Consider the following 23,231-nt stretch of genomic DNA (forward strand, 5'->3'; position numbering starts at 1 on the left):
GGTATCGTATTTTTCAATATTCTAAACCTAAATAGCATTAAAAAGAGTTTAATCTGAATACGTACACTAACACTAGTACATATAGTTTTGTGCTTCACAATTTTAGTTTTTCCCCCGCATCGATTTCATGAAAGACAATCTTGAGTTGTGTCTAACATGGACGAACATGATTACCCTCGCGGTCCATAATGAATAATCAATAAGCCATATACTATATACGTACTGTATTATTCAACCAACAACATTCATAATAATATATACTTTTATATGTTGCATAACTTGAGATTCAGACTCGTAATCATATTTCCATAATCCATGCACCAAGTCATGGGTTATAGATTCTTCCATATTTCTACCATTAGTGCATTCTCAAAGGAAGAAAAACAACCTTAAACTTGTTAATTAAGCATTGAGTACGAATAATTATTCATTCTAAATTAATCCTTGGTTTATTATGCGTAAATGTCAAAACTAACTCATTACCAAATGTTTATCGTGAGCAGCATAATTTCCCAAGTATATATAATTACTTTTCTTCTGCATGTATACACGCCATAGTATAAAGATGAGATCAATATTCAACAGTGACTTTTCTTTGATGTTTTACATATTATTTGTCGAGAATATTTGACAATATCTGTATAGACGAACATTAGTACTAAATAATTTAGAAATCTAGTTAACTTAGGCTCCTGATTAAAACTTTATGTCACAAGTTTATAACCAATAATTTGCTTCGGTTATGGTATACAGTAACCGCCATATATATATATGATTCTTACACAAATGTATGTCATTATTGCATGGTGGTTGGATCATATGGTCAAACCGTTGTGTGATCCTTGTGTATTATTGTGATTTCTATTAACATACACACAACCGAATTTGTGTGCATTAAATGTCGGTCGATATGCATTTCTATCAACTGAACTAACTGGTGTGGTGGTTGGCTTCAGAGAAGGTCATCTGCGAGATTCCAATACATATATTAAATTAGTACAAACCAAAAAACTGAGAAAGAAACACAGAAAACAAAGTCAAAGAGAGTGGTGGATGAATCGACATGTATCATTTGGAAGTTAACTTAACATAGAAACAAAAAGAATCATCTTTAATTGCATCTAATTATTTCGTGAATATTGCCAAATTACGGGCGTGTAAAAGCTCAAACGAAAATTACTCGAGAAAAAGGAAAAATCATTATTTATTGATATAGTATTGACCCCATATAGTTAAATGTAACTTACCTAAGTTAACTAGAATTTAACTTTAAGAGTTTAAGTAGTTTAGGGGGTATTAAATTTGACATTCTAAACTAGATATTCACCCGCGGTACACCGCGGGATATATTGTCGTTTAAAAACTAAAAAAAAATCTTTATTGATTATATTACATATATATATATATATATATGTAAATAATATTTTTTGTATTTGTTGAATTAACTATAATTATGTAGTGTATAATTTCTATTTACTATATGGTGTGGTTTATTATATATATCCTTAATGTTCATTAAATTTTATTTAGTCAACAAATAAACTATTTTTTAATTTTTCTATTTCATTTACAGTGTAAAGATAATAGTATTACATAATATATTATAAATTTAAAATATATGACTATAATATAATTTGAATTTGTATTCTTTGTTGTTTTATTCCTATATTGTGTAAGATTTTTGTATTTAGAGTTGTGCAAGTCGATTAATTGATTCTTATTATGTAACACATCATTTGATTCTTATTAGTATTGATTAAAAATTTTAATATTAGTAATATATTAGCTTCTAAAAACAATTCAATGGAAAAAAAGAAAAAAAAATTGGACTCGTTCGGGCCAAAAAATATTGGTCTGATGTCTTAATTGCAAGATGTATAAATGAAAAGGGCTTGGACCCTGATCTGTTAATAATATATAATTTTCAAACCCAATCCGATTTTTATTTTTTAAAATTAACTCAATGGCAGTCTTGTAAATAAGTGGCAAGTTCAGGATTTATTTCATAATTGTACTTGAAAAATGTATATATAGATGATTTTAGAGTATTTTTAAAATCATTTGTTATTCAATTGAGGATTTTTAAAAATCTTCTGAAAACCTATGTTATTCAACTTAAGATTTATGTAAAATCTTTTAAAATAATATAGAATCTCTTGTTATTCAATCAGTAATTTTTAAAACCTACTTGAAATTTCTTGTTATTCAATATATCACAATTTTTAAAAAACTTGCTACTTTAGATGATTTTAAGAAAGTTTGTTTTGTTTTTTAGTTGAAAAGTATGACAATCAAAATCATACCTATAGAGGTGGAATTTTGAAAGATTTCAGAGAAAAAAAAGACTGAAGATCTTGAAGCCAAAAATCCCTGCCAATCATCAGCCACCTTCTCAACCAGTCTCACCCTGAGCCGTCAAGTTTTCTGGGTTTGCCGCAACATCATAAGAGGCAAAGTAAATGGATAATGAATTCTATTGGTTTGGATCAGTTTCTGGATTTGAGCTTATGGAGAGTTCGATCAGATTATTATTTGGACACAAAAAAAAAACATCACCATTGATCTAACTATTGATCAGTTTCTGGGTTTAAGTTTTACATGAACTGAGGACATAGCTCTAACTATTGATCTGATTTTCTTTTGGTATTGTGTTGTAAAATATTATAAAATTACCCAAAATTTAATAGTCAAATCTCATAGAATCACATTTCATTTTCTTTTCTTAAAATAAAAAAAACTCTAAAATACAATAAAATCTCCTAAAAACTTACTAAAATCCCACCAAATCCTCAAAATATCAAGTTAAATACCCCTCTAAGTTAACTAGAATGTACCTACCCAATTTAACTAGAATTTAACTTTATGAGTCTTTTGACTCCACTGAAACGACCCAGTTTTTTTGTTGCAGTCAAACTTCAATAAGCAAAGGCTGGAAGCCCCCAACTCTAATTAACACTTGTTTATTTATTATATCTTAATGGTAATGCCAAATGTTTTTGTACTACACATTTTGTTGTAATCGACTATATGCTTATGCTATACTCTTTGCTTATATAGCAAATCAGAAGTTTACTGGACATAAAACGTAACGTACACTTTGACAAGTGGTCGAAGAACTTGATCACACTTGTGGTCTTGTCTGGACGACATAGAGCTTGCCGTCTCTGATCACACCTTCAATGTCCTGTGCAGTTCCATAGAGTTTCTCAATTGCATCTCCGGCGCGTGCGATGTCTGAGAGAATCTTTTTCTGGAAGCTCTCGTCAGTGATCAGAGGATCTGTTGTGTAATCCAGCACGACTTTGTCTTCCTCGTCCATTGGTACACTGCAAAAAAAAAAGGAAGGAGAGGTTTCCTTGTTAAGGTGTTGTTAAATGATGAGATCAAGAACAATAAGAGGTTTTGAGATTGTTTATATTACCTGTCATAAAGGCCTGCACCTGCATAACCTTCGAGATCTTCTCCATTGGAGTCAGATCTGAAGATGATTGAACGTCTTATGAACAGCCCAATTGGTTTGCTTGGGTATCCCAACACCTGAATGATGTTTTAAATTTTCATCAGCGGGTTTGATAATATCCTATTCGCAGTTTCTACTCATAAAACACCAGTGGTTAGCTTTAGTACCAGAGGCGAATCGAGGTTGTCTTTCTTGCAGATGAAACTTAAAGACCGACCGGGATATGCTCCTACAAGAGTTTCACCAAGTCCTTTGACAACCTGAAACCAAAAAAAACAACAGTGAGAGTGAAGTTGGGACTTAAAAGAAGAACCCGTTCATACCGGGTATGAGTAGGATTGGAGGGGAACAAGGAGCTTTTTACCTCAGCGTAAATCTCTGATGAATCTCCAGAAGATGGGTTCGTTGTGTGAATAACAAATGCGTAATCCGCATTGATGACTTCTTGGACCAAAACAGCCATGCAAAGATAGTCATGATCTAGTTTTACTTTTCTAGTGCTGAAGTACGCTCTCTCATTCCATTTCGAAGCCCAGACCTGAAATTTAGATAGCCGGTTAGTGAGATTTGACATCTTCATGTTAAGCAGAAATGCCCCTTATACTCAAGATTTCACCTTTTTAATGGCTTCCCAAGCTTGCTCCCATCTCTGTTCACCTTCATCACCCGGCCATGGCATGTCAGAACTTTTCATAGTACTTTTCAGTTCTTCAACCTGAGCACCAGAACCATTACAGAGGCAGTTATCTTAGCAATTCTCTATATTTCAGTTAATTTCCACAAAAATTTCAGCTTTTCCGACCACATACATTCTTATTAGAATTTTAGGCATCAAGCTAATCCACAGCATTAGGCAGATAATACCAAAACTTAAGCAACAAATATGCATAAACTAAAAGCAAAATGGTTTGGTGCACGGCAAGGAATCAGTCCAAAGAACAGAGCTTTAGGGTCCGAACGTATAATTTATTGTGGTTAATAGCTTGTGTTGTGAAAGTAACCAACCGCAGCCCAGATTAGAGTTGTGTCTCAAGTTTCTAACAACAATATGAACATACCAGTTCTGCGGGTGCAACTAGTCCCAACAGTGTCTCACGAATTTCCTTCAGAGCACCTTGGTCCCCACCATCAAGAGTTTTCTTCAATACTAGCAATTTCTCATTCACCGTCTGCCACATTCAGAAGGAAAGAGAGTGAGTGGGAAGTGAGGTAGGGTGAAGCTAATCATGGAAAAGCAACGTCTCAAGATATTTTGGTTTTGACAGCAATAACTTCATGATAAATCCATGAAATACTAGAGAAGCATCGGAACTATCTATACTCTAATATATCCAGATGAATACCACCAGTAAAGAACAGATAAACCATACGAGTCGCGAAATTTCAGTTAAGTGTCTTCATATTTGTTTTGAGCCAGAATGAGTTGAGAGTGTCTACTATCCTACCTGATTCGCCTTTTCGGAGATAACCTTCTCAAAAACACCAAATGGCAATGCAACTGAAGTTGGGATACCAACCCAAGAAGGAACTTTTCCTTTCAGATATCCAATATTTCTTGATTTAGCACCAACCTAGAAAAAAATGGGGGTGTATTACCCAAATCCGTGAAGTCAGATATATAAAACATGAGAAAAGTTCATACAAAATTAAAGAACTATCTTATTCGATCTTTATTATGAAAACAGAAGTGAAAGAGCTACTAAAAGAGATTAAGACGGGAAAGTATGAATCCAATAACATTACACACTAACCAAGTCACTTGTGAACTCCTCAGATGATATAGCATATCTACCCGCAAACTGTTTCTTGACCAAAGAAATGCTTGGAGGGGCATCTTCTATGTTGTCCGAACTTAGAATCGAAAGCTCACTATCGTTTACCTCTCTGAGGAAAACAAAAAAATAAGTAAGAACATTATTTTGCCCAACATTTCCTCTCATGGAATATCTCAGCTCAGTTATCTGGAATATAGCAAACAAGGATGATTACTTATAGACTACATCTGCAGAGGTTGGTTGTAGGCTCAACAGTTTTCCATCCATTCCTTGCAGATCGGAATAGATTCCAGAATCAAAACATGTGGCAAAGCAGATCTGCAAATGAAAATCCAGACAAAGTTAAATGAACAGGTTACATGCATTTAGGAACCATTTGGCAACATGACGAGATATTTTACCTTTCCATTTCTTGCTCGAACAGAAACATGAGATAGTACATCCGGCATGTCAGGTGTCAGAACTGCAACTGCACCATCAGGAATTTCCTCCTCTCCTCTCACTCTGTTTGCAACTATAATTGTAGGTCTGTCGTAGGTTTTATTTTGTACAGTGAGCAATTCATCCACAACAATGACATATCCGACGACCTCAACAGGACTAATGACCTGCCAACTGATCAAGAGAAAAAGAAGCAACATTAGATTTTCTGATGTTTAACTACCGGACGACAATATATACAACTTGCTAGTTGCTACAGAAGCACAGTCACAGACCTTCCCAAGTTTGCAGTCTGCCTAAGAACTGGGTCAAGTCGGTTAACAAGTGACGACAATGCTGCTGCAGATCCAGCTCGAATGATCTCTTCAGTAAATATGGTAACCTGGTAAAGTGGTTAAAATAATATCTAAACCTCTCTCTTGTATTGGGAAAATAATAAGATACGGAAGAAATAGGACGACAGGTTCAGAAAAGTGTAACTTACAGCCCATTGCTCGACGCCGAGACAAGATCCAAGATATTCAGCCGATGGTTGCAAAATTTCAAGGTACCTCTCAGCTTTGCTTGCCAGTGCTAGTCTGCTTCTGTCGAGAACAGATTTTGCATACAGAGCCCAATGATCTTTTTTGCTCTTGCACATGTCGAGGGCAAATTGCCATCCCTGCAAAGCAGAAGATTAGAATCATGCATATTGTCTAAATTCTTCACGTATTACGCCATTGACCTGTAGCCATAGGACGACGTAGAGAGTTCTAAACTATGTTTAGAACTTAGCTATGTGAGTAAACACAATTAAAGAATCCAAGATGCTAAATGTTGATGAAACCAGTCTACGGATAATGTTACATAATATACATGGAAAATTGGCTGTTTATTCAATTCACCTTCAAGCAGTAGATAAGGTCTTCATTGTCATCTGAAGAAAGGGCAAGATTTTCAAGAACTAGGCTGATGAAGTACATGATTTTCTGCGATAAGAAAGCATTAAATAAGACAAAGAAATTATCTGGAAGAAAAGATGAAAAAAAGGCCAATCTGGAACTGTTGACACTGATGCTCACAAACAAACTATCATGACGATGAATGAAGACTAACCTCAGGTCCAGCATCATTCAATTGTTCATATCCTCTTTCAATAGCTGTTCTGACAGTAGAATCAAGAGCCAGGTCCAAGAATAACAGATCCTTGAGGCGGTCATGGGACTTCATCAGAAGCGGCCTTATCTCTTGGCGAGCTTCAAGCAAACCCTACACCAAATATTCATTCTCATGGTAAGTGTAAGAATCAAAGTAGTCAAATTAATAGTATAAATAAAATCGGCCTAGTAATTATGGAAAACATTACACCTCAAGAAGTGGCTCTACATTCTTTTCTTCAACATGTTCTAGAACGAAACGAAGCAAGTCCTGTTGAGGGAAGTACCAACACAGTGTAAGTTGTACTGATTTGACAGGTGTATTAAATTCTTGAAATGAGTAAGGAAGATGCAAGGAAAGTTACTGGATATCCAGAAGGCAGTCCTGATACAGGATTTATTTGCACCCCAACCATGAAACCTTCACCCTGAAGGACAACACAAATGATCAGTTGTCAATTCCAAGAAGAATCATTAACTGTAACTTTTCAGTATAGTGGCATTACATCATCTTGGTAGCCCATGCAATTTTGTATAGCCGACTCAAGATCAGCCCCTGAATGAACAGCCTAGAAAAACAAAGAAGACCACAAATTATATGATTTCTCTTAGTAAGAAAAGGAAAAGGAGGAAATCAGACCAAGTTTGCTGAAGAATTCTATATTCGAAAAAGCAACTAACATAAACATGGGGAAGTAACCTTTAAAGTCCTCATATAGTGTCCAAGATCACGCAAAAGACCATCCTTTTGTTCTCTTTTAAAACTTGGTTCGGAATGTATGGCACGATCATAACTTAAGAGTCGCTCTTTGGTTATGCCATTATCGTTCAAGGTCTTCCAGTAAACACTCATGTCAAAGTCACTTTTGACATAATCCATCAATGCCTACAGCAAGAAAAGTGTCAAAGGAAAGATTATAAAGTTGGAACCGGAAGGGCACTAGCTCCAATACCTGACAGATGACAACATCATCTGGACTAGTGTTATTATGCAACTTCTGATGCCACTCCTCCATAATTCCACCCTTGCAGTCATTTTTCCTCTGCAAGCAGAAATTTCACTCATAATGCTTCATATGAATATAGAAGTTGCAGCCTAATGAGTAATGAGGGCATCCAATCATCTTAATAAGCCAGATAGACATGCTCAACACGGCCACAACTCTGTTTTATTAAAGAAAAGTGTAGGACAGCAGGGAAAATATGGAATCCACTCCCAGAAAATTAAAGAAATAGATTTCCAACCCTGGAATTTTGGGGATTTATTTTTGTAGAGCTTTTCTACTCAGTTCCTTCAATGTTCACTCGGAAGTAAAATCTTCTTTTAAAGACAATAAGATATCTAAAGACCAACCTGGATGACTAGAATTTCGTCTCGGATTCGCTGCCCGACATCTCCTTCACCCCCTCGACCAACAGTAGACATTATCATCCGCAAAAGTTCTCTGTACTCTGGCGAACTTGCATAAACATCCTGGAGTACGTCCGTAAGCCTATCTTGCGCTTTGCTTATCTCCCTGAAATAAAGTGGTGCGTTGTGTAAAATAATGAGGCGATGTTGTATGTTCAATTAAATGAAGGTACCATTTTTAGATGTCAGAACAACTTAGAAGGCTCCCATAAGGTTTGCTAATATTTCCCTTGGGGCTGAATAAGAGAGGTGGACAGAGTCTAAACTTTCAATAAATATCACACTGTTTGAACTGTACCGTGGCTTAACATTATAGTTTTTGTTCCACACAAGCTGTCTTGTAGCCATAAACCTCATCCAGACTAGGATCCCTGCGAAGCCTAGTTGACCAGCATTTTTTGCGTCGTCCACAAGATCTGCTGCAATGTTGAATCTAGAAAGAAAAAAAAAGCAAGATTTAACCCTTCAGAAAAATTAGAGTGTTTACTGGAAGTCGCAAATCACTTCATGCATAAAAGAAATGTATCACTGAGAATAATATAAATTTGATAAAGACTAACGAAACATGTAAGGTTGGGTCTTCAGCTTGATAGTAATTTCAAGTAGCAAATGTTTTGAAAAGGGAATGCCACTTAAACTTCTCAAAGTCTGAAAAATGAAATAAGAACCAGGATGCTTGATCATAAAACTGACCGATGCATGAAAGACTTCTGTGCCTCACTCTCCAAATCTGCAATTTTATCCAGTAAATTCTTGGCTGTACCTTTTCCATCACCATAATCCTATAAAATGGAACAATTAAAATTTAAGCATTTATGGGACAATAGGATGCAATTGAAAGTGGTTTATAGAAGACCAAGAAGGAAGAGGAACCTTCTGAATATGTTTTTCTTCTTTAGAAAAGTCCACATAAAAGTCACTGTCATTATTTTTAATCCACCTTTCACCAGCATTGAGTACAAACGGCATGCCCTTGTAGCTGTCGCCTTCTATTTCCAGCTCAAAAGTTTGAACCTACATTTTTGGTCAACATGAGGCCTTTTACCTACCATCTCTGGATCCAAATGCTAGTACAGTATATAAATAGATTTGGTCAGTCATACCGGACTAGGAAGATCTGCTGATGTCATGGTCAGTTTAGTATCAACAGCACCACGTACTGGCAAAGAGTTTGGTGGCAGTATATCTGAAGGTGGGTCCTGCAGTGTCAATATCTCATAAATTTAGAGAAAAGGAGACCAAACCAGACATGTGATTGAGAAGCAGTTGATCTTAATTTCAAAGTATGTTCTTGTTTGAGAAATAAAGAAGAAATATCTTACCAACCACTCTCCACCGTTTTGTGACAAAGCCCAGTGAAGGGTAACCGGCTCTTTAAAATCAGTTGCCAGATGAATTTTCGTCTTTCCGGAAAGTTTAGTGACAAGAACCTATATAGAACAAGTAATGACTTGCCATTAGAAAATAGTTGTGGATGTATATCTAACCCAAATAGAAATAGAAAAGAGAGAAAGAGAGATACTCTCAACTGACCAAAATCGCACTGCCTTCAAGCTTGAATGTTTTCTTGCTAAAGACCGGAGTAGTTTCTTGTTCCTCCTTTGCTTTGGCGTATATCTCCAGAGTTGTTAAGGACCGTGGTTCATTTGAAGAATTGGATTTTGGTTCAACAAAATCAGCAACATGCTTATAGATAAGCTTATTCAGGTCCCTTCCCTTACGCTGGATCTTCTCAGTGCGATAATTTTTTTTACGCTCTGGTTGCTTGGAAACCTTTTTCTGCGTCTCCCGTCCACTGGATGAAGTATCATTAGATTTTGGAGATTCATTAGTGTTATCTTTCTTCAACAACTTTGCTCGGAGATCTTCCACTGAAGCACCTCGCATCATTTCTTCATGTAGCTCCATACGGGCAGCTTCATATTCCTCCTATTAATCGAAGACTAATTATTCTACTTAACTTCAAAATAATGGATATACCCAAAATGAAGAGTAGTTAATATAAATGCATCCAATATCTATACAGGTTTACCAGATAAACCAACAATATATATTTATTTCATGACACTAGTCAATCTTATTCAAGTATTATTTTTGCAATATAATCATTCATTTGCTGATCAGTCAAATATACAAGAATTAACATCTAAATGAAAGTTGTACCAGAAAGTGATTCCTGAACTTACCTTCTCTTTCTCAGGGTTGTACATTTGTTTACCCTTACGTTCCCATCTAAGATATGCTTGGATCTGTACAAGGTCTTCAGGAACAGAAACATTGTGTTCCACATTCCTTTCCGTGGGTAAGTTTATACGAAAATTTTGCCCATTGTTCTTATACCTGCATATGTCAAGATCATGAGAAACGACAACAATAATTAAACAGAACTAGGTAGCTCTATGCTCTGGCTTAATAGCAAGAAGAGAAGAAAACATGCTCACCACTTGTTCCGACTTTCGTCAAAAATAAGAAACTCAATAGCGTGTATGGCACGATCATCTATCTCTAGTTTAAGGTAAGAGTTGTCACCGGACTGTAAAAGAAAATCCAAAGCATTGTTTGGAAATCTTAAGTTACACACACAGGTATCAGCTGGAAATCATACCATCACAAGTAGCGATTTAATGTACGTTGAGGAATGAATTCAAAACTTACTTTCACAAAAGGAGTTCTAAGCGCTCTGTTCTTGTAGTTTATAGTTCTATCCGGAGAGCGTGAAGGTAGAACCCATTTTCTGACATGGAAAATAACAAAGAAAGTAAATTAGCATAACAAGCTTGAAGAAACCTATTAACTAGGCAAGTTTGAACATGATTTGACAAGGGGATTACTCATTGTTGTCACGAATTGCACCCCAGTGTAGAAGCAATGAGTCACTTGTATGAGCGATCTGGATATTTACTTCTCTTACAGTTGCAGAAGTGACTTCGACCTATTCAATTACATCCATAACACCTACCATTGCATAAATATCGTGGCTACAAAATCTCAACACGAATATAATATCCATTATTCATTCGTAAAACTACACATACCAGTAAGTCAATATTTCCGTCAAGATTAAATTTGTCGGTTGCCTGTCGAAGGATGAAACAGTTTAGCACACATATGGATATGATAACCATCTTATATGCATTCGATATATACAAGCAAGCAGACAAAACTTTCATTCCACACAGGTCTATGAAGAGGTTTTGGACATCAAACATCTAAACATACATTGAGTAGTTGCAACCAAAATAATCACATTTCAAACAATGTCAATACTGGTGACGAAAAGTATCTCCATACGAAGAAAAAAAAAAGGTTTTTTAGTACCTGAGAAGCAGGATCCATGGCAAGAACAGCTCGTGGGACAAAAGAGACAGGTCTTCCAGTTTCAGTGATCAAAGTCCGACCAGTCTTTTTAAGACCTTTCCCGTATAATTTCGATCTGCCAATCTTGTCCGAATGAACAGAAAGAGCAGGAACGCAGGAAGAAGAAGAAGAAGAGTTGAGCTTGGTTTGATGGTCAAAAGTAACAGGACGAATCAAACCCCGGTTTAGTAAGTTATGGACTACAGAGTTACTCATGCTTCCTTTCTTCGGTGAATCAAAACTTGCCGGATCTGTCAAGTAAAGTAGTGATTATATTATACTATATAATAAGAAGAAGAAAAGAAAAGAAAAAACAATCGAGCTTTATAGCCATAGAGATGGAAAAAGGAACAAGTTATACTATTTGTCTCAAAAAGAAGAATCTAAACAGATATAGAGTTAGACAACCTCAAAAACACTTCTTTTTCACTTTCAGTTAGAAGACAAACTTCTCAAATTAGTTACTTGAGCCCATGGAACATGTGCAATTTACACACAGAAGAAAAGAATCAAACAAAGCCGAGATTTTTTTAACAACAAATCACTCGAAATCCTTTTTTTACCCACTTTTGTGGCGAAATCAAGCAAAACTCGAATAACAGAAACAGTAAAAAGCAAGCGAAATTGAAAGGGGTACATTCAAATTCAAAATCACCTGTTTAGCGAACCGAAACAAAGAATCTGAAGAATCAGAGTGAGAGAGAGAGAGAAGATCCCAGAATTTGGAAGTGACACTGGGGGGGTTCTGGGTTCCCTCTTCTCTCCTTGGGCTACTCTTTCAACTCACACTCACGTGTAATCGAAGTTAAATCGGAACTTTATCCAGCGATTACGCTACGTGGCGCATCGTGATTCGAACACGTAGGAAGAACGGCACGGGGATTAGAAATCCCCGACTCGATGGACGGTTCATAAAATTAATAATAATATTTTCATATTAATTATTATTATTATTATTATTTTTTTGTATACAGAAGAATCTTCTCACCGTTGATTTTTTTTCTTTCTCTTTTGTCCTTTTGTTATGATATTTTTTTTATGCTTCGTTCGTTCTCTTGTATGTTTTTTTTCTTTTTGTTGGTCGACATGTGTTTTTTTATCTTTGTATTCACAAATCACAAACCACGAATTGTGCAGAAGATATTTTTGTTTATCTTTCTATTCTTGTAAGTGTCCCAAAGCAAAAGCCCACTTGTTCAATCATGTCAATTCTTTGCTAGCTTAGCTTATTTTGTGTGTTTTCTTGTGTGCTTCTCTACAAAAGAGCTTTTTTTTGTTTATTACACATTGTGAACAAAATAATACATATATGTTATGGTCCAATAGTTTTCAATCCAAACTCGTTTGTGTTTTTTGCCTCAGTGACATGTATAATGCATGTTGATAAAAAAAATATATATAAAAGGTTGAAGGAAATAAAAGGAATGGAAAACAATTGTTCCAACAAATTTTTGGAATTATATCATAAGAAAAAATCTGCTAGCCATTATTAATTACACGAAATCAAAATATAATTAATTACACCCAGTGGCGTTACATACGAATGACATGGATCAACAAATAGCCTCCCCCAAAACAAAACAAAAAATAACAACAAAAAAAAAAAAAAAAAAGATAACCCAAATTTTGATTTAGACGAAATTAATTAGTTTTTTTTTTCTTGTTTTTTTTTGTTTTGAGAAAAATTAATAAAAAGTTTTCTTAATCGATCAGCTAATCAATGTAGACAACGTCAAGCAATTGCTGCTAATCTTCCTCAAGTCAACTGCTACGTTCTGGACCGCATTAACCTGACCCGTTTCAATAAACCCGTCAACGCATGCGCCATAATCAGACACTGCCGCTGTTAGGTACGTGTTGATCTCCATCACGTCGCGTTTCCTTATGCTCTTCTTCGCACTCGCTAAATTGAATATCGCGTCGCTAAACGTCCCGAAACACGTGCTGATCGCTTGGTTACCGTTTTTAAACCTAGCTGCTTCGGCTAGAGCCACTTTTGTCTTGACCTCTAATGCCTGGATGGTTCGGTGCGTGGCTCGTCTAGGGTCCGTGATTCTTTTCACTAGAGGTCGGCACAAAGATGGATACGCTGTGTGAGAGCATATGTTGATCATGCGCGATTCCGCGACTTGACCAGCCATGAGAAAGATCAATACGGCGGCGGATGCCGCGACAGCCACGAAACGTAGCTGGAATGTGTCGCGGCCCGCCATTTTATTTGAGTTTTTCTTTATTCTTTATTTGAGTTTGTTTGAGAAGAATTAGCACTAGGTAATTTTTCAATGCTGGAGGTAACGTTGTTATATATAGAGAAGTTTTTTTTATGGTTATGAAATTGTTGGCTGTGCGTGTTATGCGTTATCTCGTTTTATTTTGGTAGTGTAATGCAATCTGTGAGGTTTGTCTTGTTTTTAGGAGATTACCCTCTTAATCTTTTTTTAAGCATATGAAAATAGGTTTTTGAGTTTGACTGACACATAAGTAAGTATATTAATATTGATTTGTATACGAGAACTAATGTAAATATATATATAAGAACAAGAAAACAGTAAAACCAAATGTGTTCATAATCATTCCTTTTAAAGACAACAGCAGGGAAAAGTTCTAAAATGGCATTAGAGTCAAAAGTTCATAATCATGAATCAGGAAACAAAAAATTTACTCAAGAGTTCAAAGTAGAAATGCTCAGCGAACACAATGAGAAACAGAAATCAAATGGCCGAAAATTTAAGATTAGCAAAGCTAAAAGAATTATTTCATTCAATTTTAACAAGATGCTGATGCATGTACCGGAACCTGCAGATGTCGTCGCAGAAATCATCTGCACTGCTGTGATTGCTCTTCATCCGAAGAATCCTTATCACCATTCGTTTCAAAACTCTTGCATATCTCACAAGCGACTCGAGCGTGTTCATCTTCTGTTCTGCGTTCAGTGGAGATCTTACTGTGATAGTAACCTTCTCCAAACATGGTATTGCAAATCCTGTCTCAAGCTGCAAAGAGAATGGAGGTTAACATTATTGGTAAGACTTTGGCTTCATATGGAACGTTTCTGATGAAGAAGAGAGAGTATCTTTACCTTCTTTAGGCTGTTCTTCTGGCAAAGTGCAGCGAACATTGCTCCATGGATGTCGAATGTTTGAAGCTTTGGATGGTTATTGAAGAACTCGACAAAATCAATCTCAGGAAAAGGTTGAAGGGACTCATTGCCTGTGAATTCGACCTTCATAAAGAGATGCTTCACGTCTCTTGCTTGCTGCAACATTATGCATAACGCATCCCAACACCATTGTATACCCCGAATGGACAAGGACTCAAGCGACGAAAGGTTATGAAAATCTACCATGTAAACTCTCCCTGTTAACAAATCAGAGACAAAGTAAGACAAATGACATCTGCAGATAGTAATAAAAGAACCAAACAAGTGTAGTAGACTCATAATGTTTACCAGCAATATTGGAGATGGATAGGGTCTTTAAGAATCTGGTTTCAGGGACACGGATAAAGCTACAGCCTTGAACATCAAGGGACAGTAATCTCGGACTAGTGAGGACTAGCACGCTGTTACCTGGTCCATAGAAATCCAGCTTACAGTGCTCCAAGTATGGCAGATCAATCGATATGGATTTAACTCCCTCACAAGCTAGCAGAAGCAAGTTACTCAGATTCGGGCAAGCACGGAGAGCATGACACAGTGTGGCATCATCAGTTCTTGCTCCAACTATTTCGAGGCAGCGAAGGTTAGGGAACACATCCCACTTGGGAGGGCTCATCATCAAAACACCCCAAAGCCTTAAAGTCTCCAAATTCTTAGCCACACCAACACAGTCAAGCTTCAAAGGACCCTCTACAACAGCCTGTTCGCTAGCGAGATTATCCATTCTCAGCTCCAATAGCTTAAGAGACGAACCCACTTGGGCCATCCAAGAAGCTAGACCATTGCTAGAGAATGGGCTATACACCACAAGCTCCTCAAGACGACGGAAAGAGGAAATCATCTTGCGAATGATGGTGTCAGATTCATCAGTCTTCATGATGGTGTCAGAATCATCAGTCTTCATGATGGTGTCAGAATCATCATCATCAGTCTTCAAGATGCTATCGAAAGAATTACGGGGGAATGTGATTTTCTGAACAGAGTCTGTAGACTCTTTCCATCTGTTGGAGACGCAGTTGCAAGCAGCCACATCTTTTGCAGCGGTCATGTTGGAAAGAATGTATTGAAGAAGCGCATCAGGAAGAGAGTCCATTTGTTTTTGTTTTTCTGGATGAGACAATTCATCGAACACTTGGTGGGTCAGTTAATGAACAAAAACTATAGTATAAAATTAGACATCTTCAATGCAATTAAATGGGCATCATCATAAATCCATGAATATCGAAAATGACAAAGCTTGTCTACTGCTACTACTAAGTAAACCCCCAAAAAAAAATCTCAACAGCAACATTGTAATCAAAGCAAAATTGAATACACAATTTTTTAATGTCTAGATCTTAACTTGTGAGAGCTATCGATAAATCCCTCAAAAATAATTAGAGTAGAGATCTGAAAATTGCAAGCTCATATGATAAATCAAAAACCCAAATACAAGACAGAATCAAACAAGAACCCTAGAATGACATTTTCCCAGAAAAATAGCTGCGAATGTTAGAATCGATAGACAAAAGAAGAAGAAGAGATGAAAACCACATTGCAAAATTATCTACAAAACAAAACAAATCCACAGATTTTTTTCAAGAAAAATCAAGTCACACATTAGATCCATATAAAGCAAAGTGACAAAAAAAAAAAAAAAAAAAAAACAGTAATCAAAAGATTATATCTTCAATTCGCATTGATTTTGTAGGAAAACCCAAAAAATTGAGCTTCTTATTAGATTAAGTAGAGGTGAAGAAGAAGCAAAACAAAAACAAAGAACACACAAAAGAGAAGATGCGAAGAAAGCAAAATGAGATTCAAAGGGAGAGAGAGAGAGAGTTTGTGTTTCTTACTGAATGAATCTCTAAATCTGGGTTGGGTCGACCTAGAATTTTTGTGAGAGAGAGCAAGCACTGAAATCTCAAATCTGGGGGAGAAAGAGGAATTTTGGGTTATTTGAAAGAGAGAGTGGCGCGTGAAGAGGAGACGGAATGGCGGAGTGTTTCAAATTTTGAAAAAAGAGAGAGAGAGAGAGAGAGAGAGAGAGAGAGATCACCTTTCTCTTTTCAAATTTACAAAAACAATTCCGCAGCTTTTTTTTTTTTAACCTTATTTTTATATTTTTATTTGTTTTTCTTATTTTAATTTCAACTAGTAGTGTAGTGACTAGTGAGTGTATTTCATTTTTTTTTTAATACAAAGACATATGTATGATACAGTATAAATAATTTGTCTTAGTATTGTAAAAGAGGTGTAGATTTCAGGTATTTTTATCATATACCTTGTAAAGTTTATGAAGAAGCTTGGCAAAATATAAACTGGAAGATAATATGAAGTAAAATTTAGGAAACTAATTAATCAAAAAAAAAAGAAAGAAAATTTGCTATTGAATTATTTTTTTTTTTTTATATTGTGTAGGTAAGAAAGTGGGTTACAGATACAAAGAGTTTTTTTTTTCTTTGTAAAAATCTTATCTACCTTTTATTCCCTCTATTCCAAATGAATTGATGTTCTAAGATTTATTTTTGTCTCTCAAAGATTGATTGTGTAGATTGAAAAACTAAAACAATTACACTACTTTATGCTATTTCACACATGTCATTTATCTATTGGTGTATAGTTTCTCTATATACCAAAAAAAAAGTAATTGTAATTTAATTTATAAATTAAAATTAAAATTTTCTTTAATATGTGTGATTGTGTCAAAACATCAATTTATTAGGGATAGAGGGAGTATTAAATTATTTTAGTATACTATTTATAGGGTATGTAAAGATTAGAAAAGAAGCACACCTAATATATAGTGAAATCCAATTTATGTCATATTGCTCTTTTAATTGATTATTTTCTTAATTGCATCTATATTTACTTGCTTTTTTAGATAAATTTCAAATTAAATGTTTTTTTTGGTATGTTATTTGTTTTATACTTTCATTGAAATAAAATATCTGAAGTATACACAAATCATTTATTGTAAAAAAAAAATACACAGATCATTTTTCTCTTTAAAAATGGAACATTCATGATAATGTTTAAAAATCAAACAAAAAAAATTAATAATATAAGTGAAATTATATTAAAATTACTAACAAAAAAAAATTGACAGAGTTGAATTCATATATTCTATTACATAAAATATGATAAATGCAGCTATTTTATTTGATCAAGTTAACATATTTTCTTTACTGAAATGCTTACTTCTCTAAGTGATTAAAAAATTAACTGATATATGCAATTTTTATATTTATAAAAATATAACTTCTAATTACCCGCGTTTTAAAAAAAAAAAAAAAAAAAAGAAACTGATTATCTACGTTTTTCAAACCTGATTACCCGCGTCTTTTTGAATAAATGATTACCCACGTGTATTTAAACACAATTAACTTATATTTAAATATGATTTTAAACTGTAAATATACATATAATTTTTTTTGTATCAAAGATTTCAAAAATAGAAAAACATCACCACACCTAATGAGTAAACAATTTTGACAAACAAATATATATATTACATCAGCTCTCTCATTAAAAGAAAATCTCCCAGATTGGCTCTTAATTTTTTTTTGTTATCCAGATGTCAAAAACATACCAGATGGAATGACCAATATATATATGTTGTAAGATCATGTTTTACTTTTCTCACACCACCACCTTTTTTTCACTTGTTAGCTTTCTTCTCCTTAAAAGTTGGTTGAGCCAACCTCCTCTTTTGTTTTCTTCTTCCTCAAGACAAAATCACCTGAGTTTGTTTTCATATACTCACTCTTGCAATGAAAAAGCAGTTAAGAGCGAACGATGTCGATCACCAGCAGCAACAGCAGAACCTCGACGACCCTGAGAACCCTCATCAATCTTCTCGATTCTTCGGTCAGAGCTGTTACTCTGCTCTGTCGCGTTTCTTTAGTCTCCGATGTCTCATTGTTTTGGTCGTAAGCTTAGCGATTCTTCTTCCTACGATCTTCTGCCTATTCCCCAGTCGATCTCATACACTAGCTCCGCCCCTGTCTCAACCCCATGCTAATGATACAATCAACTACAATGGTAAGTGTCTTTCAACAAAAAGTTTTATACTTTACCAGATTTTAAGAGTTGATTTATAGTTTCAGAATTTTCAGTTTATACTATCCTTAAAATTTTGTGAGATCTATAAAGGTGGAGACTTTAAAGTACAGAACATGTCTCTGGTTCTAGTAGTGAGTGTTGAAAGATCTCATATGACACACTTTTATGTCTAATAATTTTCTTTTGCTTTCTTTGTAATTTTAAACCAGCTGCTTCAGTACAAGCTTCCTTCAAACTTCGAAAACCAGTTTCTGAGGTTACCTCCCAAAAAGGAGCACTAGAGGATGAAATCTTTCGGAGCATATGTCTTTCGAACGACACCAAGGTTATAAGAACATTTTCTTAAAAACTTATGCAATGTAGTGTTTTTGATTTCTACCCTTAAAGAGGACTAATATCTAGTTACTGTTGAACAGGTGATTGTTCTGTCTCTGCGTCAGTCATGTTCATGTAAGTATACAGATGTGGAGTTTGCAGTTGTACCTGTCTCTGCTGGCTATGAAATAAGCACACAGTCGTTAACTTCACTGCGATCGTCTTTTGTTAACCTGCTTGAACAAAGGTCGAAGCTGAATCTGACCACAACATGTTTTGGGAAGCCATATTCTTTTCAGGTTTTGAAATTTCCTGGGGGAATCTCTGTAGATCCCAGTGGATCTATACCTGTACCTTCCTTTGGATATGTAGGGAATATTCTTAATATTACACTCGATAGATCAATATCCGAGATACTACCAGATAACAAGGCTCAAAAACTAAGTGGTAAACTTGCGGTTACGTTGTATTTGGAGCCACAGGAGAGTATTTATTTCCGACTCACAAATATACAAGGATCTACAGTATCTCCACCGGTAATTGTTCAGGTTTATCTTGTCATAACCATAAGAGTCAACCTTCAGCTGAGATTGGACCATTTTGCACACATCACTCAAACATCTAGTGCTAACAATCTCGGTCTAGAGAACACAGTTTTTGGTGAAGTCAAAGGTATTACTATCTCAACAAACCTGGAAGGAGAAATTCTTGATCCTGCGTTGGTGATGGCACCAACACCAACTCCAGCTTGCTACCCTTCTCTGTGTTGAAGTCTCTATATGAAGCTTTCTTACCGAAAATTGCCAAAGCAGTTTCTCTTTTAGTCTTGATTCTTCTTGGAAGGACGTGTCAGTGTTTCTTCTTGGTCTTAGTCGTTTATGGCTGAATCTAGTTAGCTTTAGAACTAATGGTCTCATCAAGGTTGTATGAAACAAAAGTTCTTTATTCTAATGAGATGCAGCTTGAGTTTACTTGTTACTTCTTTGAATTAACTGCTTTAAACAATCTATTAAATTTAATACAACAGGGGATTTCAGATTCTGCATACATTGAGTTTTTATAGCCTCCCTATATATGGTTGTTTTTCACTTTAAATTGATTAAGCTCTTCCTCTAGCTTCTTAATTACTTCATCTTTCTCTGCAAGCGTCTCTAGCAATGTTCTATTCTCTTTACTAAGAGCTTGAAACTGGCTGATGATTCTATCTATCTGCACTTCAATGGCTTCATCGCTAAGCTCAAACGCAGTTTCCACAACCCTCAGAACCCGCCACAAACTCACCACCACGATGAAACCTGTCCCTTTCTTCTCAAGAAGAACCTGAAGAATCAGAGCTACAATCGCAAGTGCACCATCCATTACACAACCAGGTTGCAAGAAGAATGATTTTCCCATAGCAACAGCCAGAGCAATGGATTTAATGGCAAGAATGCTCAAAATCGCGGTTCCTCCCCAACGGAACCATTCATTCTCGGTTTCAGCTTTCTTGACTGATGTGCAAGAGAGCAGAGAAGAAGACAATTCGAGGGACGTTAAGATGATGTCGAGAGAAAGCAAGAAGATGGTAAAAAGGTGAATTTGGTATGACTCTAGGAACTCTGATAAAGTGATTCTCCATTGTTGTTTGATGGAGATGAGTACTTCTCCTTGTTGTTCTTTTGGAGAGAAGAGGCAGAGTTGTCGCCATTTTTGCCGTCTGCACCAACTCCTTATTAGGTTTTGGATGGAGAATTCGACATTTTCAACTGTTCCGGTGCTAATAGAATTCATGAAGGGATGAAAAGATTTGGGAAGTTGTTGGTAGATGGGTGATATTATGAGCTTTAAAGGAAGGCAACCAAATTTTAATGGGTTTAGGAAAGTAGTTCTTTTTTTTGGAAAGATGACTTGAAAGGCAAGTAATCTTGAGATATGACGCAAGCTTGATTTTATTTATCTCTCTTTTAGGAACGACGTTTGAAAAGTCGATTTTAGTCTGGTGGTTTGATATAACTTTACTATTTCTTAGGTGAAGAAACACTTGCCAAATCTGAAAGACTCCCGATTGACACAATTTCAAAATAAATGAAAAATACATTTCAAGTAAAAGAAAATTTCATTAATCCTGTATAAGATTTTGCTAGTGCTTGTTTTACACACATCAATATACCGCTAATTACGTTAAGTTCTATTACAAAATTGTTACTTCTTTGACGCGAATAGTGCAGAGATATTTGTTTAGACGTTAGACATATCAAAATACAGCAAAATAACGTAAAGTTTATTACAAGACTATTCCTTCTTTGACACCCATAATGTAGAGATATTTTATTATTTTTCAACTTTGACAAAACAATTTTGAGACCCTGTTTTAGACTTCAAATTCGTCTTTGCATTGACTATGATAGCAATAGGCTAGTTCAAGTTGGCCGCATAGTTAATTCAATTCCGCTCTTATAAACTCATCTCGAAACTGCTTTCAAATAAAAACTAAATTCTTCGATCTACAGACTACAGCTTTAACTGATTGCAAAAGCGTGAGGAATCTTTAAAAAACCTTCCAAAGAGATATTAAAATCCATGGCTGGTGCAAGTGGAGTGAGAAGGATCAAGCTGGGAAGCCAAGGTCTTGAAGTTTCGGCTCAAGGTCTTGGTTGTATGGGACTTTCCATCTTCGACGGAACTACCAAGGTGGAGACAGATCTCATTGCTCTCATTCACCACGCTATTACTTCCGGCATCACGCTCCTCGACACATCTGACATCTACGGTCCCGAGACCAACGAGTTGCTCCTTGGTCAGGTTCTGACTTCGAGATATTCCATCTTTCTCCACACACTCTATTGAAATGCCTAGGGTCTAGGGTTTTGAAATTGTTTTGCTATGTGATGTAATCAGGCTTTGAAAGATGGGATGAGGGAGAAAGCGGAACTGGCAACCAAATTTGGGATTCTCTATGAAGATGAGAAATGGGTTTACAGGGGAGATCCAGCCTATGTGAGGGCTGCATGTGAAGCGAGCTTAAGGCGTTTAGGAGTTAGCTGCATCGATCTCTATTATCAGCATAGGATCGATACCACTGTCCCCATTGAAGTCACTGTAAGCTTTTTCTTTTCTTTTCTTGGCAATCTTTCTTCTTTCTTGAATCCATGAGCTGCTTGTTTATGGTGTTGTCTCCCTGTCAATAATTCAAAGATCGGAGAACTAAAGAAGCTAGTTGAAGAAGGTAAGATAAAGTACATTGGTTTGTCTGAAGCCTCTGCCTCGACTATTAGGAGAGCCCATGCTGTTCACCCGCTAACTGCGGTACAATTAGAATGGTCTTTGTGGTCGAGAGATGTTGAAGAAGATATAATTCCTACTTGCAGGTGCAGAATCTTCAGCAAACATTCCTCATCCTTGATATAACTTTAATATCCCCATCTTGTGATGTTCATCCTTGGCTTTACTTTCTCCAGGGAGCTGGGGATTGGCATTGTAGCTTACAGTCCTCTGGGACGGGGCTTCTTTGCTGCAGGACCTAAATTCATTGAGAATATGGACAATGGTGACTACAGAAAGGCAAGTCCATGGGTTCATCACATCATTACATGAATGGTCACCGTCTCTTATTGAGCGTATTCAAGACGAGAAATGAGAATCATATCGGTATGTTGTTAATTAAACTATGTTTTGCTCTATTCCAGGGTTTACCAAGATTCCAGCAAGAGAACTTAGACCACAACAAGATTCTCTATGAAAAGGTCAATGCTATGGCAGAAAAGAAAAGCTGCACGCCTGCGCAATTAGCTTTGGCATGGGTTCATCACCAAGGAAATGATGTCTGCCCAATTCCCGGAACCTCCAAAATCAAAAACCTTAATCAGAACATAGGAGCTTTATCTGTAGAGCTCACTATCGAAGAGATGGCCGAGCTTGAAGCCATGGGACGCCCAGGTTCTGTGAAAGGAGAAAGATCAGACACTAACATAGTTACCTATAAGAATTCTGAAACTCCACCATTGTCTTCTTGGACTGCATAAACCAGCTGTAATAGTTTTGCTCTGCCATCGTGCTGAGTTGTGTTCTGAACTACTTTTCATTATCGTCTTTAAGCTACATTATTGTTTGTCTGTTTCTGTCTCAATAGGAATAAAACTTTTAAAGTAAATCTCTC

The 23,231-nt window shown here is 35.9% G+C and overlaps 6 protein-coding genes across 6 annotated transcripts; 2 read left to right on the forward strand and 4 right to left on the reverse strand.

Annotated features, from left to right (window-relative positions):
• Positions 1-2,944: 2,944 nt before the first annotated feature.
• Positions 2,945-12,704, reverse strand: LOC104755311 (alpha-glucan water dikinase 1, chloroplastic). The gene is made up of 33 exons (XM_010477668.3): positions 12,236-12,704; positions 11,542-11,831; positions 11,259-11,300; positions 11,055-11,155; positions 10,879-10,957; positions 10,665-10,756; positions 10,410-10,563; positions 9,757-10,152; positions 9,546-9,653; positions 9,327-9,422; positions 9,097-9,237; positions 8,917-9,005; positions 8,522-8,656; positions 8,167-8,329; positions 7,766-7,855; positions 7,513-7,698; positions 7,319-7,381; positions 7,178-7,240; positions 7,024-7,083; positions 6,772-6,924; positions 6,561-6,644; positions 6,161-6,337; positions 5,952-6,058; positions 5,637-5,850; positions 5,450-5,553; positions 5,212-5,344; positions 4,906-5,031; positions 4,519-4,629; positions 4,077-4,175; positions 3,825-3,998; positions 3,628-3,720; positions 3,422-3,537; positions 2,945-3,326 (listed from the first exon to the last, which is right to left on the reverse strand). The coding sequence occupies exons 2-33, from the start codon at positions 11,794-11,796 to the stop codon at positions 3,122-3,124; spliced, it is 4,209 nt and encodes a 1,402-aa protein (XP_010475970.2). The 5' UTR covers positions 11,797-11,831; positions 12,236-12,704; the 3' UTR covers positions 2,945-3,121.
• A 428-nt stretch (positions 12,705-13,132) lies between these two features.
• Positions 13,133-14,029, reverse strand: LOC104755310 (putative pectinesterase/pectinesterase inhibitor 26). The gene has a single exon (XM_010477667.3). The coding sequence runs from the start codon at positions 13,791-13,793 to the stop codon at positions 13,290-13,292; it is 504 nt and encodes a 167-aa protein (XP_010475969.1). The 5' UTR covers positions 13,794-14,029; the 3' UTR covers positions 13,133-13,289.
• A 100-nt stretch (positions 14,030-14,129) lies between these two features.
• LOC104755309 (F-box protein At1g10780-like) lies at positions 14,130-16,911 on the reverse strand. Its single transcript, XM_010477666.3, has 4 exons — positions 16,573-16,911; positions 15,029-15,844; positions 14,660-14,937; positions 14,130-14,573 (listed from the first exon to the last, which is right to left on the reverse strand). Exons 2-4 carry the CDS (start codon positions 15,828-15,830, stop codon positions 14,337-14,339), a joined length of 1,317 nt encoding a protein of 438 aa, XP_010475968.1. The 5' UTR covers positions 15,831-15,844; positions 16,573-16,911; the 3' UTR covers positions 14,130-14,336.
• Positions 16,912-18,360: 1,449 nt separating this feature from the next.
• Positions 18,361-20,081, forward strand: LOC104759160 (uncharacterized). The gene is made up of 3 exons (XM_010482119.2): positions 18,361-18,760; positions 18,991-19,106; positions 19,198-20,081. Exons 1-3 carry the CDS (start codon positions 18,490-18,492, stop codon positions 19,864-19,866), a joined length of 1,056 nt encoding a protein of 351 aa, XP_010480421.1. The 5' UTR covers positions 18,361-18,489; the 3' UTR covers positions 19,867-20,081.
• LOC104755308 (uncharacterized) lies at positions 20,019-20,913 on the reverse strand. Its single transcript, XM_010477665.2, has one exon. It carries the CDS (start codon positions 20,864-20,866, stop codon positions 20,165-20,167), a length of 702 nt encoding a protein of 233 aa, XP_010475967.1. The 5' UTR covers positions 20,867-20,913; the 3' UTR covers positions 20,019-20,164.
• A 563-nt stretch (positions 20,914-21,476) lies between these two features.
• LOC104755307 (putative aldo-keto reductase 1) lies at positions 21,477-23,225 on the forward strand. The gene is made up of 5 exons (XM_010477663.3): positions 21,477-21,877; positions 21,974-22,174; positions 22,271-22,443; positions 22,534-22,636; positions 22,762-23,225. Exons 1-5 carry the CDS (start codon positions 21,656-21,658, stop codon positions 23,095-23,097), a joined length of 1,035 nt encoding a protein of 344 aa, XP_010475965.1. The 5' UTR covers positions 21,477-21,655; the 3' UTR covers positions 23,098-23,225.
• The last annotated feature ends 6 nt before the right edge of the window (positions 23,226-23,231 follow it).

Source organism: Camelina sativa, chromosome 17 (assembly GCF_030686135.1).
Source record: "Camelina sativa cultivar CO46 ecotype springtype chromosome 17, ASM3068613v1".
Lineage (NCBI taxonomy): Eukaryota > Viridiplantae > Streptophyta > Magnoliopsida > Brassicales > Brassicaceae > Camelina > Camelina sativa.